The sequence below is a fragment of the Oryctolagus cuniculus genome, chromosome 8 (assembly GCF_964237555.1).
Source record: "Oryctolagus cuniculus chromosome 8, mOryCun1.1, whole genome shotgun sequence".
Classification (NCBI taxonomy): Eukaryota; Metazoa; Chordata; class Mammalia; order Lagomorpha; family Leporidae; genus Oryctolagus; species Oryctolagus cuniculus.
The window spans coordinates 54,495,302-54,509,137 of record NC_091439.1 but is presented as its reverse complement, the minus strand read 5'-3'; the positions used below and the strand labels follow the sequence as shown (position 1 = coordinate 54,509,137).

Below are 13,836 nucleotides of genomic sequence, written 5' to 3'. Positions count from 1 at the left end.
CACTGAAGAGAGAAATAGAAGCACAAAAAGAAATAAGCCTGGAAGCACCAAGGAAATAAAAAGAAGGGGCCATATGCATCATAGAATTCTAGAAGAAAAGTGAAAGGAATATTGACAGAAATCAGCCAACCTGAAGAAGATGTAGCCAAATAATACTAATGGGACAGGCTTAGGGCTCAGTGCAGCATGAGAGTGAAGGGCAAAGATGAGAAGCGAGCCTGGAATAGGGCAACTAGTTGGAAGTCTACATTCAGGACAATTGTGCCAGTGGGGCATGTCCCTCCCACTTTCTCTCCTTCTACTACCATTCCTTTCTCCGTACAGAAGTCTCAGAAATCTGCCCAGGACTTCAGGCAAAAAATCTAGAGAAGTTGATTCCTAAATAAATGGTTGAAGACAGTGGAATTAAACTAAGGGTTTCCCTTTGGTTAGGACCCCCACAGTAAAGTCATCCTCAATGTGGCATTTATGGCACAAGTAGGCAGCACCCTCAAGCACGGATGGAGTGCCCAATCAGACTTGCTGTTCAGCTGGGAAGCCTGTTCCCAAAATCTATGTAGCATTTCAACGGTACAGAGATTGCATACCAGCCATTAAGAGTAAACATTTTAGTTTTATCCCTTTTACAATGATTTATTTATCATTTATTTATTTTGTAATTTATGTGAAAGACTTGAGACAGATAGTGAGAGAGAGAGAGAAAAATAGAAAGACAGAAAGAGACAAAGAGACTTCAGAAAGAGATCTGTCTGCTGTTTACTCCCCAGATGCCCACAACGGCCAGAGCTGGGCCAGGCCTAAACCAGGGGGCTGGAACTCAAATAAGATCTCCCACTTGGGTGGCAGAGACCCAAGTACTTAAGCTACCATCTGTCACCTCCCAGTGTGCATTAGCAGGAAGCTGGGGTCAGAAAGAGAGGCAGGACTTGAAGCTGAGCATTCTGATATGGATGCAGGCATCCCATGAGTGTCTTAGATGCTGTGCCAAATGCTCACCCCTGGTGTTTTCTTAAATATGAAGGGACAATTGAGGATCACAAGATACATGGAAAAGTCTGGAAGGATAAAAAGCTATGTCAGCAAATGAAAAGCCCTAACTGTAAGAAGCATAAATGAGGAAACAGAAAATACGTTTGTGAAATATATTCAGATCAAAGAAGCAATTGTACTCCTTAAGAGCAGAAGGTCTTGGAAAAACCAACTGAAAATACAAAAAGAGCCCTAGAAGACTAAACCTTTGGTTGTCAAAAAAATTAATAAGCCAACTAGAAATAAATTTGAGAAATTCTCAAAAAATGTAGGGCAGGGGCTGACGCTGGGGCTCACTTGGTTAATCCTCCGCCTACAGCGCCGGCATCCCATATGGGTGCTGGGTTCTAATCCCAGTTGCTCTTCTTCCAGTCCAGCTCTCTGCTGTGGCCCTGGAAGACAGTGGAGAATAGCCCAAGTGCTTGGTCCCCTGCAGATAGGGGACCAATGGAAGGAAGACCTTTCTCTCTGTCTCTCTCTCTCACACTGTCTAACTCTATCTGTCAAATAAATTTTTAAAAAGTAGGGAAATACAGGTACAACTGGCAAATATGAAAGAAAAGAAAATTATGGCAAGTATAGCATCAAACTAAGAATATCCTTCAAAAAGAAAAACTTGAGGGATAAATTACATCTAAGGAGTAACAGAGGAAACAAGGGTTCCAATTAGAAAGCTACACTTAGCATATGGAACAAAATGAAAAAAAAAAACCCACAAAAATATACCTAGCTATAGCCTCAGGAAAATTCAGGATATAGACACACAGGTTAGCATGCACTAGACATATCCACAGCAACCCTGAATGTAAGAGAATTAAAAAAAAAAAACCTCCAGAATATTGAATTAATAAATATTTTTCAACAGGTGGGTGTCTTTAAAATTAATTAATAAGGCTGGCGCCGTGGCTCAATAGGCTAATCCTCCGCCTAGCAGTGCCAGCACACAGGGTTCTAGTTCCTGTTGGGGCGCTGGATTCTGTCCCGGTTGCCCCTCTTCCAGGCCAGCTCTCTGCTGTGGCCAGGGAGTGCAGTGGAGGATGGCCCAAGTGCTTGGGCCCCGCACCCCATGGGAGACCAGGAGAAGCACCTGGCTCCTGCCTTCAGATCAGCGCGGTGCGCTGGCCACAGCAGCCATTGGAGGGTGAACCAACGGTAAAGGAAGACCTTTCTCTCTGTCTCTCTCTCTCTCACTGTCCACTCTGCCTGTCAAAAAAAATTAATAATTATTTTAATTTAAAAGGCAGAGACATGGAGACAGTCAGAGAGCACCCATCAAGTGGGTTCACTCTCCAAATGCCTGCAATAGCCAGGGCTAGGACAGCCCCAAACCAGGAGGCAGAAACTCAATTCATGTTTCCCACATGGGTGGCAGAGACCCAACTAATTGAGCCATTGACTGATAACCTTTCCAGGAGCACATTACCAGGAAGTTGGAATTGGGAGCTAGTTGGGTCTCCAACCCATGCACTCCAATGTGGGATGCAGATGTCTTAATCACTATGCCAAACACTCACAACCCCACCCCAAATATTTTCAACTTAGAATTCTTTACCCATTCAAACTAAACCAAGTAGGAAAGTACAATAAAGACTTTCAGACATACAGCCCCAAAAAACCCTTTCCACATACATTTCTTAGAAAGTTACTTACGGCTGAATTCAGGTTAAAGGGAGAAAGGTGGAAAAAGGAGGGTATAAATAAATTTAAAAACAGGAAGACAGCATCCAGGAAACAAGGTCTCCATCCTTGGAAAGATGTGAAAAGAAATGCACCTGGTATACCATGAGTAGCTGTAAGCGCTGAATAGCTGGGATTCTGGTGGGTGATCTCCAGGAAGAAAAGAAATGGCCACCCACATCAGAGACATGGATTGAGTTCCTAGCTCCTGGCTTTGGCCTTAGCTCAGTCCGAACCTTTGTGTGCATTTGGGGAGTAAATCAGCAGATGCAAACTCTTGCTTTGCCTGTCTTTGCTTCTCAAAAACAAGAGGCATTTAGAATTATCAGTGGACTGCAGAACTAAAACCAGAAGCCTTTAAAAGATTCCTGAGAGAGCAGTGAGAAAGGTGGAAAAGACTCGGTGGCTTTCCAGCATCAGCTTTTCTAACGTTGGTTAGTGATTAGTTTATCCACAAATTAACTTCTCCTGAGCATGCAAAATAGCATTTAGAAACTTAAATTTTCTTGCATGTATCATTTGTAAGGAACTTGTATACTTAATAAAATTTCCCTAAACAGTATATTAAAATCAAACCCCTAACTCTACAAACAAAATTTTTCTAGACATTAAAACCTGGCTATTGAGTTAACATTTTCTAAGCATTTCAATTAACATTACAAATCCAGTACAAGTGTTTGGCCTGATGGTTATGCCAGGTGGGACATCTATATCCGATTTCAGAGCACCTGTTCAATGCGTGCGTCAAGCACTTGAATCCAACTTGCTGCTAATGCACAGCCTGGGAGGCAGTGGTGATGGCTCAGACACTTTGGTCCCTCCCACTCCGTGGAAGGCCTAGATTGATGTCTAGGCTCCTGGCTTCAGCCTGGCCCAGTTCGGGCTGCTGCAGTCCTTTGAAAGTGAACCAGTAGATGAGGGGGATCTCCATCTGTCTCTGTCTCTGAAATAAATAAATGCAACAATATAAAAAAAAAAAACAAAGTCAACATGTCATTTTCTCTAAGTTGTTGGATTTTTAAAAATCTATCAAATATTATAAAAACTGACAAAGCATGTGCAATACAATTGATGATCTCAAAACTTACCATACTTGTATGGATACACCTTTACAAAAGTTTTAATACTTCCAGCATTTCTGCATAACTGAATAGCTATTTTTTGCATGTATTTCTGGGGTGCCAGCCCCACCCCAACTGAAAGGAACAAAATAAGAATCTCATGGACCCCAGTCTTGGGGCTGCCCCAGGAGCCTGGATGCACCACTCTGGAGGCATCATCCCAGCCCAGTGTACACAGCCTAGCCCTCCTACAGTGAATCCTGACTAAAGGAGGAGACAGAGAATGTCACTGGTCCCTGGACATTGATCCAGTTTCATGTATACCCAATTCCATTGTCCATTATTTCAACTCTTTAGTACTTAATTTGAACAGAGAGAATTCTGTACCCATCTGTACTCTGGTGTTCTCTAATCCCACTGTCTGATTCTCACTGAAGAGGCCATTTGTTGTCCTTATCTCTTTCTTAATGACTTTCTTGACTTAATTTCACAGTCACATACATTAATGATCACCTGATCAATTATTCCACAGCAATGAGAACACCATGAAGAAGGAGAATTATAGGGTATGAAGAAAGTGGTTCAGAATATATTTAATAACTAGAAACTGTTTCCATTATTATTATTATTATTATTATTATTATATTATGTTCTTGGCCAACCTTAATATTGGTGGTTTTCAATATTTTTTAAAATATTTATTAATTTATTTAAAAATCAGAATTACAAAAAGAGGAGGAGAGACAGAGAGAGAGAGAGAGAGATCAATCCTCCATCTGCTGTTCACTCCCCAAATGGCCACAACATCCACTGTCGCTCCCCCTCTTCACGGAGGAACGACACAGGACCCTGCGCTGTTCTTTTGTCTGCTCGGCCCTTCCCGGGTTTGCTGCTGGTCCTTCCCGGGTTGGCTGACGATCCTTCCACCTCCGTGGAAGGGCGGCTCCCCCTGCCACTTTCCCCACTTCCGCGGGGGAGCGGCACACCGCCGGCCGGCTCTCTCGGGGGCTGCTCAGATGTTATCCGGATGTTCCCCTTAGATGTTCCTGGTGCATGTTGTCTCTCTCCTCCTTTATAGTCCTCTTCCACCAATCCCAACTCTGCTACCCACACGCCGAGTACGCTGCTCTCCTCCAATCAGGAGCAGGATCAGCTCCTGCAGGTTATTGGTCGAACTGGAGGCAGCTGTGTAAAAGCTGTTTACTCCTCTCCCAGCGCCATATTGTGGGAGAGCAGATGCATAGAATAAGTCTTAATTCCAGTAACTTAGTCTAGTCTGAGTTGCTCCCCACAATCCACCAGGCTGAAGCTAGGAGCCAGGAGTTTCTTCCAGATTTCTCGTGTGGGTACATGAGCCAAAGCAGTTGGACCATCTGCTGCTGCTTTCCCAGGCTCATTATCAGGGAGCTGGATTGGAAGTGGAGCAACCAGGATTTGAGCCAATTCCCATATGGGATGCTGGCAGTGCAGATGGCAGATTAACCCACTGTGCCACAGCACTTGCTCCGTGGTTTCAATATTAAAATGAATAATTCTCTTGTGAAACAATCTTCCATTCAGAAAGTTTTGTAGGAATTATGCTCTCCTGTCATTTGTATCCCTGACTTACTGAGATTGAATTAGTTCTGAGCAGGGGCAGGAAGTGTGGTGGGATAGGGAGGGTCACAGAAGACTTTCTTTTCTAAGGATATGATATTCAGGGTGAGCAAGTTGGTGTGGGGGCAGAGACCATGTGATGTTTAAAACATAAATTTCAGGACCAGTGCTGCAGCACAGTGGGCTAAGTTTCCCCCTGCAGTGCCAGCATCCCATATGGAAACTGGTTCGTATCTCACCTGCTCCTCTTCTGATCCAGCTCTCTGCTGCAGCCTGGAAAAACAGTGGAAGATGGCACCTGTGTGGCAGAACTGGCAGAAGCCCCTGGCTCCTGGCTTTGGATTGGCTCAATTCCAGCCATTGTGGCCATTTGGGGAGTGAATCAGCAGATGAAAGACCTTTCTCTCTGTCTCTCCCTCTCTCTGTCTATAGCTCTACCTCTCAAATAAATAAATCTTTAAAAAAAAAAAGTAAACTACAACATGTATGAAGGCCTCAATGTTAAACAGGAGCCATGTGCATATAATAGGTGACCCTTACTGGGCACAGGCTAAGTGACTGGCACTATTTTAAGAACTTTGGGGCCGGCGCCGCGGCTCAATAGGCTAATCCTCCGCCTGCGGCACCGGCACACCGGGTTGTAGTCCCGGTCGGGGTGCCGGATTCTGTCCCGGTTGCCCCTCTTCCAGGCCAGCTCTCTGCTGTGGCCCGGGAGTGCAGAGGAGGATGGCCCAAGTGCTTGGGCCCTGCACCCCATGGGAGACCAGGAGAAGCACCTGGCTCCTGGCTCCTGCCATCGGATCAGCGCGGTGCGCCGGCCGCAGTGCGCCGGCTGAGGCGGCCATTGGAGGGTGAACCAACGGCAAAAGGAAGACCTTTCTCTCTCTGTCTCTCTCTCTCACTGTCCACTCTGCCTGTCAAAAAATTAAAAAAAAAAGAACTTTGGATATATTTTATTATAACACATGAAGAAATTGAGGCAGAGAGTTATTAAGTAACTTCTTTAAAATGGGGCCTTGATCTGAAGGCAGGCAGCTGGAATCCAAGAAATTAACAGCAGAGAGTGACTAGGTAAAGTAGTGAGAGATGAAGGTGGAGGGCAAGAAAGGAACCAGGCATGCAGACTGTGCTCAAAATTTTGGATGGTAGAGTCCAAATTGAAGAATTTGATCTGTGTATTTATTTTATTTAGTAATTTTTAGGAAGAGAGAGATCAGGGCCAGCGCTTGGCTCACTTAATTAATCCTCCGCCTGCGATGCCCGCATTCCATATGGGCGCCGGGTTCTAGTCCCGGTTGTTCCTCTTCCAGTCCAGCTCTCTGCTGTGGCCGGGGAGTGCAATGGAGGATGGCCCAAGTGCTTGGGCCCTGCACCCGCATGGGAGACCAGGAGAAGCACCTGGCTCCTGGCTTCCGATCAGCGCAGCTCCAGCCATAACGGCCATTCTGAAGGTGAACCAATGGAAGGAAGACCTTTCTCTCTGTCTCTCTCTCTCACTGTCTAACTCTACCTGTCAAATAAATTTAAAAAAAAAAAAAAAAAAAAGGAAGAGAGAGATCTCCCTTCCACTGTTTTACTCTCCAAATACCCACAATAGCCAAGATAGGGCCAGGTTGAAGCCAGGAGCTGGGAACTCCGTTCAGGTCCCTTACACGGTTGGAAGAGAAGTTGGAATCAGGAGCAGAGCTGGGACTTGAAGCCAAGCACTCTGTCTGAAAAGCTGGGCCAGATGCTGGAAGGATTTTAAAGATAGAAATAGTAGCATCATGCTTACATCGTTTAAAGTGCCCCCTCTCAGTGGGGACAAGTGTGGAAGCAGGGAGGAGACCCATGTGAGAGTTGATGGAGCTGACAGGCTGACATGGCCTTGGGCTGGAGGGCTATGGCAGAGGTTCCAATGACTTCAATGGAGCTAACATTTTTAAGAGTACGCAACCTGCAGAGAATTGAATCAGGAGAATTTACTAAGAACAATCTGCTCTGAAGTGCTTGCTGGTCTCTTTCACAGTCGTGGTCAGGCGTAGGTCCAGAGAGCTGCCAGATCTGTGCAGACCATCCCAGGATGCGTGCTGCATGAGTTGGGTGACAGAGCCTGTCTTCCAGGTTACAGTTCCGGGCTTGGGGAATTAAGTCACATTAGCAACACATTTAGGTGCTCCCCAAAGTGGAAGCAGACGAAGCACTTCCGCATGCAAGGCAGCAGAGAATGAAGAGCCCTCAGGATTATTGAATGAGCTACTTTCTAGAAGACAGCTGGCACCTGAACTGGTGAGGCATGGAGAACACCCGCTGTGCTCAGCTTGTGGGGCTCACTATGGGCCTCTCCTAGAAACCTCGGGTTCTCAGAGCCCTCACAGTAAATGCAGTTTGGAAAAACTGGGTACCTTGCTATAATGCAAGTTCTGAAAAGTAATAGTTCACGCCTGAACAAAGGACACTTTGTGTGCCTTGGATGATCTGAAGTAGCTATAGGCAGAGTGTCTTCATGATGAATGAATTGAAATGTAGATTTTTTTTTCAGGTGATGATTCAGTTACAAAAGCCATTGCAGTAATTTTTGTAATCAGTGTGGCAACAGCTATCCACTATTCTTTTCATAGTAACTGTTTTATATTCTAGTAAATTAGATTGGCCATAATCAATGCTTTTAGAGCCTTTGGATATTGTTAAAACTTTTTTAAAAATCTCTCTTGGGGAATAGAAGTCTGTGGGGAAATTTCCTAGTAAGTGTCCCTGCCTGACTGATTTATGAAATCAAAGCCATTAGCACTGGTTTTGAGTCCATGGACTGGGTTTTCTAACTATTCCTTGGTTGTGAATTCCTCTCCACACAGAAAATTTTATTGCCATGGGAACTTAATATATCTTCTGGTATAAAATCACTTATCATGGCAAAAATCTTTAAATTTTATTCACCAAGAAATAGTACATAGAACTACACTGATATTTACACTTTTTCACTTTCAGGTACCATTTTCATTTTATTTAGATGCATAGAGACAGAATTCTTCTGATCATTTGTCATAAAGTCAATATACTAGTCCCATTTATATATATATAAAAATGACAAGTGCCTAGGAAGAAAATTGGAAGATATATTCTTCACTGCTGAGAACATTTGTTAAGTCAGTGGTAGCTCTTGAATAAATAAGGGAAATCCACACTGCAGCAAAAGTGATCCTTGTTTTCTGCTTTGAAAAAAAAAATGTGATTAAAATAAAGCCTCATGCATCCAGAAAGGAAGTAGTCCTTTCCCAGCCCTCATGCTCATCTGTTGTCTGTTCAAGTATATTCCCATTTGGTAGCCATCATGGTCAATGAGGTTGTGCTATGAGTTGAATGACCTGCTCTAAATATTTCTTACTGTTTGAATAATCTAAGAGTTGGGAAATCTCACTGACCAGAGTCTTTTTATAATTCAAACGGCCCACTCATGCATAAGTTGTTATTTTTAACTAAGACCTCATCCATCTCTTAGAAATGGGCCAAATGGATATCTTCATCAGGAATCTTTCTCTATCAAGCAAACTTGCATGGCTTTGACCATCCACTCAGTGCACACAGGAAGGAGAAAGGAAGTAGGAGAATTGTCATGGTGCCTTCAAAGCCAGTTTCCTGAGAGAAAATAGATTGGTTGTATTTAATACTGCTAGAGACTGTTTGATAGTGAATTTTACCTTTAAAAAATGAATTTGATACTCCTACATTTTAGATAACATACAGGAGATTCTATGATTTCACTTATGTAATTTATATTTCTTGACATTTTATATTCCCCAAAATGATACTTGACTAAGATTAGGTTAATCCTATGACTCAAAATCTATAGAAGTGACATCTTAACCTGCTATCATTTTCGTCTTGTGAGACTGTCTCAAAGACTTTGGGGCAGGATTTCTGTACATGACTTAGAAGTAGAGCTTCTGCCCACGTTTAGGCATGCTGTAGTCCCAGAAACCATGTTTGCGAAGGAGCAAGGTAGGAAATCTTGACCATGCATGTAGCTCATCTAGACACTGCCTACTCTGTTGTTTCAGACAGGTTAGTAATGGAGAAAGATCAGGAAAATGAAATCTTATTCTACATGGAAGCCCTTAATCATCAGGACATTGAAAAAATGAACTCTATTGGTGAAATGTGGAGGCTTCTTTTAATCCTATTTTGTCCATCATTTGAGAAGTTGTAAGAGTTCTCAAGTTCACCTCCCTAAAAGCAGACTCCGAGGTATTCAACCAAGTGCAAGTGGCTCCCAGGGAAGTGGTTCTAGGAAGAATGGCAGGGGAGTGGGAGTGGGACCAGGTAGGAAGAAAGCCCAGAGAAGGGACTGTGTGAAGCAGATGTGGCGGGGTAATTTGGGCTCCGTCCTGAAGGGAACTCTTGGAGCTGGTGCAGATCATGCTTCAGAGTGATCTTGAGGGACCGATCAAGAACAATTCTCACACCATCAGTCTTTGCTAATGGCCACTTCCAGAGAATGTAAATTCTTGAGATCTTCCAGCTTTACTTGCCTGGGGAGCTTGAAAGCAGCCTTTGACAGAGATACCTGGGTGTTGGTCATTGGGAGCAAAGCGCACTAGGATGTGGATATACACAGATGATAAAGGGATTCAAGAGATAAGGGTGAAGCACCAGCAATGTCTGCTGCAGGGCCCAAGAAACGATTTTGGTTTTATGAAACTTATAGCCAAAAACATCCCACTGCAATAAAATACTCCAAAGGAATGAGAAAAACCTCTATCCAGTAAGGTACTTCAATAGTTATAAAACAAAGGATTACTTCTTTCATGTAGATAGCAAAAATATATTCTCCTCGATGACACAAATTTTATTACATCTTGAAAAGGAAAAATGTCAACCCTAATTCTCTGTTAGAGGATTGCATGTCAACAGATAAAACCACTTTGTGTTGAAACCAAACCAGTCACCAGTATACAATTCATCTTCCCTCTATAACACCTGCATGTTCTGATATATGAGATGATGGGAGAACAAACTTTCAAAAAGACATTTAAGATCTCCTTTATGAGATTTTGAGACTAAAATGTTAAGTAAATATTATATCAAATTGCCAAGTTAACTGCCCCACCCCTGCTCTGTGGGAAATTCTAAGCAGCCAAACAGAACAACTGTAAACCCCAACATGTTTATCTGATGGTCTTTCCTTTGTAGCACCCTGCTTCTCAGAAGATGGCAAATAAGAGGTATTTAGAGAAGAGCACAAGATGCTCTGGGGGATGGTGGTGGTGGTAGAATTGCCATGTAATTTGTAACAGGGTCATTTTCTTCCCAGTTTTCCAGGTTGTCTTTGGAATTCTTAAAATCTTTTCTATTCCTTGAGAGAAACAACATTAGAGTATGTGTGCATCTGTGTGTGAATGTTCATTATTGTATTTTAATGTTTTGTCTATGCAATTTATGCACTATCTTTATTCCAAAGCCTCAAAGCATTTTATTGAAATAATCCTCTTCATCCTTAGCTAATGCTATGATAAAAGTGGTTACTTTTCGTAGATTTATAGAAATTGAGGGCAGTTACACAACCTGTCTTCATCACTACAGAGTGTTGTATTAACTGTATGAATTGTATATCATCCACTGAATTATAAGTTATAAGGAATATGTGCTTTTCTATTGTTTTTTATATTTTGGATTTTTCATCTTTTAGCAATGTAAGTTAAACTCTGCTCTTTTACAAATTTTAGTTACACATGGAATATTCCTGTTAAATGGACTGAGAACAATGAATCAAGTATTATAGTCTACAATAGATCAGAAAGTGGAGGTAAATATTATCAATTGATTTATTTCTTCTTTGAATTGATCTACATTAAACTAATATAAGTTTAAAGAAGCAATAATAAAGCTGGAACTTATGTAAATTTCAGCTAAAAGCATCTATTAAATAATTTCTTGATGATTCCAAATCTTCATCTACAATGAGAACTTTTCTACCTTGAGATATTTTGTCTAATGATTTACTATGACTCACACAATAATAAATGCCCATATGGCAAGAAGGATCGACACACAACCATCAGAAGATTAAAGTGCTCCTTTCCCTCTCCCTCCTCCTCTTCCTTCCTTTCTTTCCTTTCTTTTTTTTTTTTTACTTTTTATCAGATAAGTAATTCACTGAATTTATTAAATTGCTATGTGACAGGCCTGAGTTTTTTTTTTTTAATGCTCTCATTAAATCAGACCAATCACTTTCTTGAAATAAGTTTCTTTATTTCATCTCCATTCGTTTGTCTTTTCCTTATCTGAGAAATCTTGGAGTTGTGTAAAAAATAAAAAGGACCTCCAGGTTATTGAAAAAATAATCAACAAGACAGATGTTAACACCAATTCCATTAAGAATTTTGCTATTTATGCTTTTACTGTTATACTTGTTTTATTTATTTATTTTTTTTGTTTTGAAGCTGTTTATTATTTAAGACAACCTAGACTTCTTCTCTAAATCCCATGACGACTTGGTTTCTGAGCACTACTTGGTGGGGAATCTCACCCAAGGTTTCTTAAGAATAAAGCAGATCACATGGCCTTTACTTATATTTACTCCTGCAAAATGTTCTGTAATAATAATTTGATAGGATTTCTCCTGGCAAGTAAATTTTTATCCTGATTCCAGTAGATTGCTTTTTCAAAACTGCATTATTGAGATTTAATTCACATGCCATGCAATTAACCCAGAAAGTATACAATCTGATGATTCTTAGTAAATTCACCGACATGTCAAATTATCGCCACAGACAATAATAGAGCATTTCACCGCCTCAGGAAAAAAATCTCATACTCTTTAGCTCATTCCCACACCCCAGCCCTAAGCAACCACTAATCAGTCTACTCTATGCCTCTATAGGTTTGTCTATTCTGGACATTTATATTATAAATGAAATGATATATATATATAGTATTGTATGACTGCCTTTTTGATTAGCATGTTTTCAAATTTCATCCATGTTAGAGCATTATCAGTACTTAATCCCTTTTATTGCAAAATTATACCCCACTATGTGTATAGAACATCTTTTGTTTATCCATTTGGATCATCTCCACTTTTATTCCATTATGTATCTATAAGCATTTGTGTGAAAATTTTTCTATGGATTCAACAGGGTTTTTTCACCTTTGGATTTTCTTTTGTGATTTTTTTAAATTTTATTTTACTATAAACTCTGCCAGTTTTGCTATTATGGAGTTGGGATTCCTGTCTGGAGCTCTTCTTGACAGGATTGCTATTAAAATAAAACTTCCTGTTGATCACTTATGCCAACAGTTATTGTAACAAAACAGCAAACAATTCTCCTGAATTGTTCCAAAATCCTCAGATTCTACATGTGTTTATGTTGTGTTTGAGTACCAAGATTTTTCCTTTGTGGTTGTCTGCTGATCATTTTCTTACTCATAAACACATTTGCCAAAGGAAATTGGAGAAGACAGAAAAAAGACATTTAAAAATGTCTAACAACACTGACAAAAAGGCATAATGAGCAGGTCAGGATTCCAGTGGGAGTTTTCAGTGCATTTAGTTTAACTATTGCAACATGTTTTTCCCCACTGATCACTGTGGTTAGCTGAGGGTTCGAAGAATGTCTCAGGAGCTGCTGGATTTTCTGTTTACAAATTTAAAAACATGAATAATTCATCTACCTTAACACAATTTACCCAATATTTTCATGAAATGAAGTTTCTGTACAAGTCAATTTTTCTTATAGCTAGAATTTAGTCAAATACCTTGTGAAATAAATTTCAAGAGTTCACAATAAGTATTGTTCTAATCATGGACTTGTTAGGTGGAGCATTTTGGATAATTAATTTGATCCTTAATGAGTTAATTATTTTAAATAATTTTTTTTAAACTAACTCACATGTCAGACACAGGAAGTGGGCCTGAAGATAGTACTGAAGAAAAATAAAACACAAAGCACAATCCTCACCCTCCTGTAGATTATTATCTAGGGATGGGTCAGTAGGCAGATATAACACCGTCATAAGTACCTGGGACAGTAATACAGATGGCCAAGGGCACTCCCGGGAGCACTAGCCCAGATGTGAAGGCCCAAGGAAAGTTACTAAAGAAAACCAAAAATCTGGGCCAAGAATTCAGGAGCTAAAGGTAGAGTGTAAATGGGTGATGAGACTGAGCAAGTGCAGAGGGATGCGTGCTCTGGACAGAGTGCGAGTGTGAACGTGACAGAGCAGCGAGCTCGCAGCTCTCTATCCCTCTGAAACTGTTGACTTAGCTGCGTCTCCTCTCCCCACAGAATACTTACCACTTGAGGAAGTGGGGCTTATTGTTGTTCCACATCCCCAGCAGGCACCTCATAATTGTCTATTGAATGAATGCATGATAGGGTAACAAATCTACCTCTATCTGAAACTTCAGAATCATGACTGGTCACTTAGCCAGAAGCAAACTAGACAGCTCTTCCTACTTCAAAGTGCCTGCTCCATTTTTAGACCATGCAGTAGG

At 41.3% G+C, this 13,836-nt stretch overlaps 1 protein-coding gene across 1 annotated transcript in view; it reads left to right on the top strand.

Moving 5' to 3' along the window:
• ENPEP (glutamyl aminopeptidase) overlaps window positions 1-13,836 on the top strand; it is an 86,987-nt gene that overhangs the window by 53,160 nt on the left and 19,991 nt on the right. Inside the window, exon 11 of the mRNA XM_002717183.5 lies at window positions 11,066-11,145. Coding sequence (XP_002717229.2) covers window positions 11,066-11,145 — 80 coding nt within the window. The remainder of the gene's footprint in view (window positions 1-11,065; window positions 11,146-13,836) is intronic.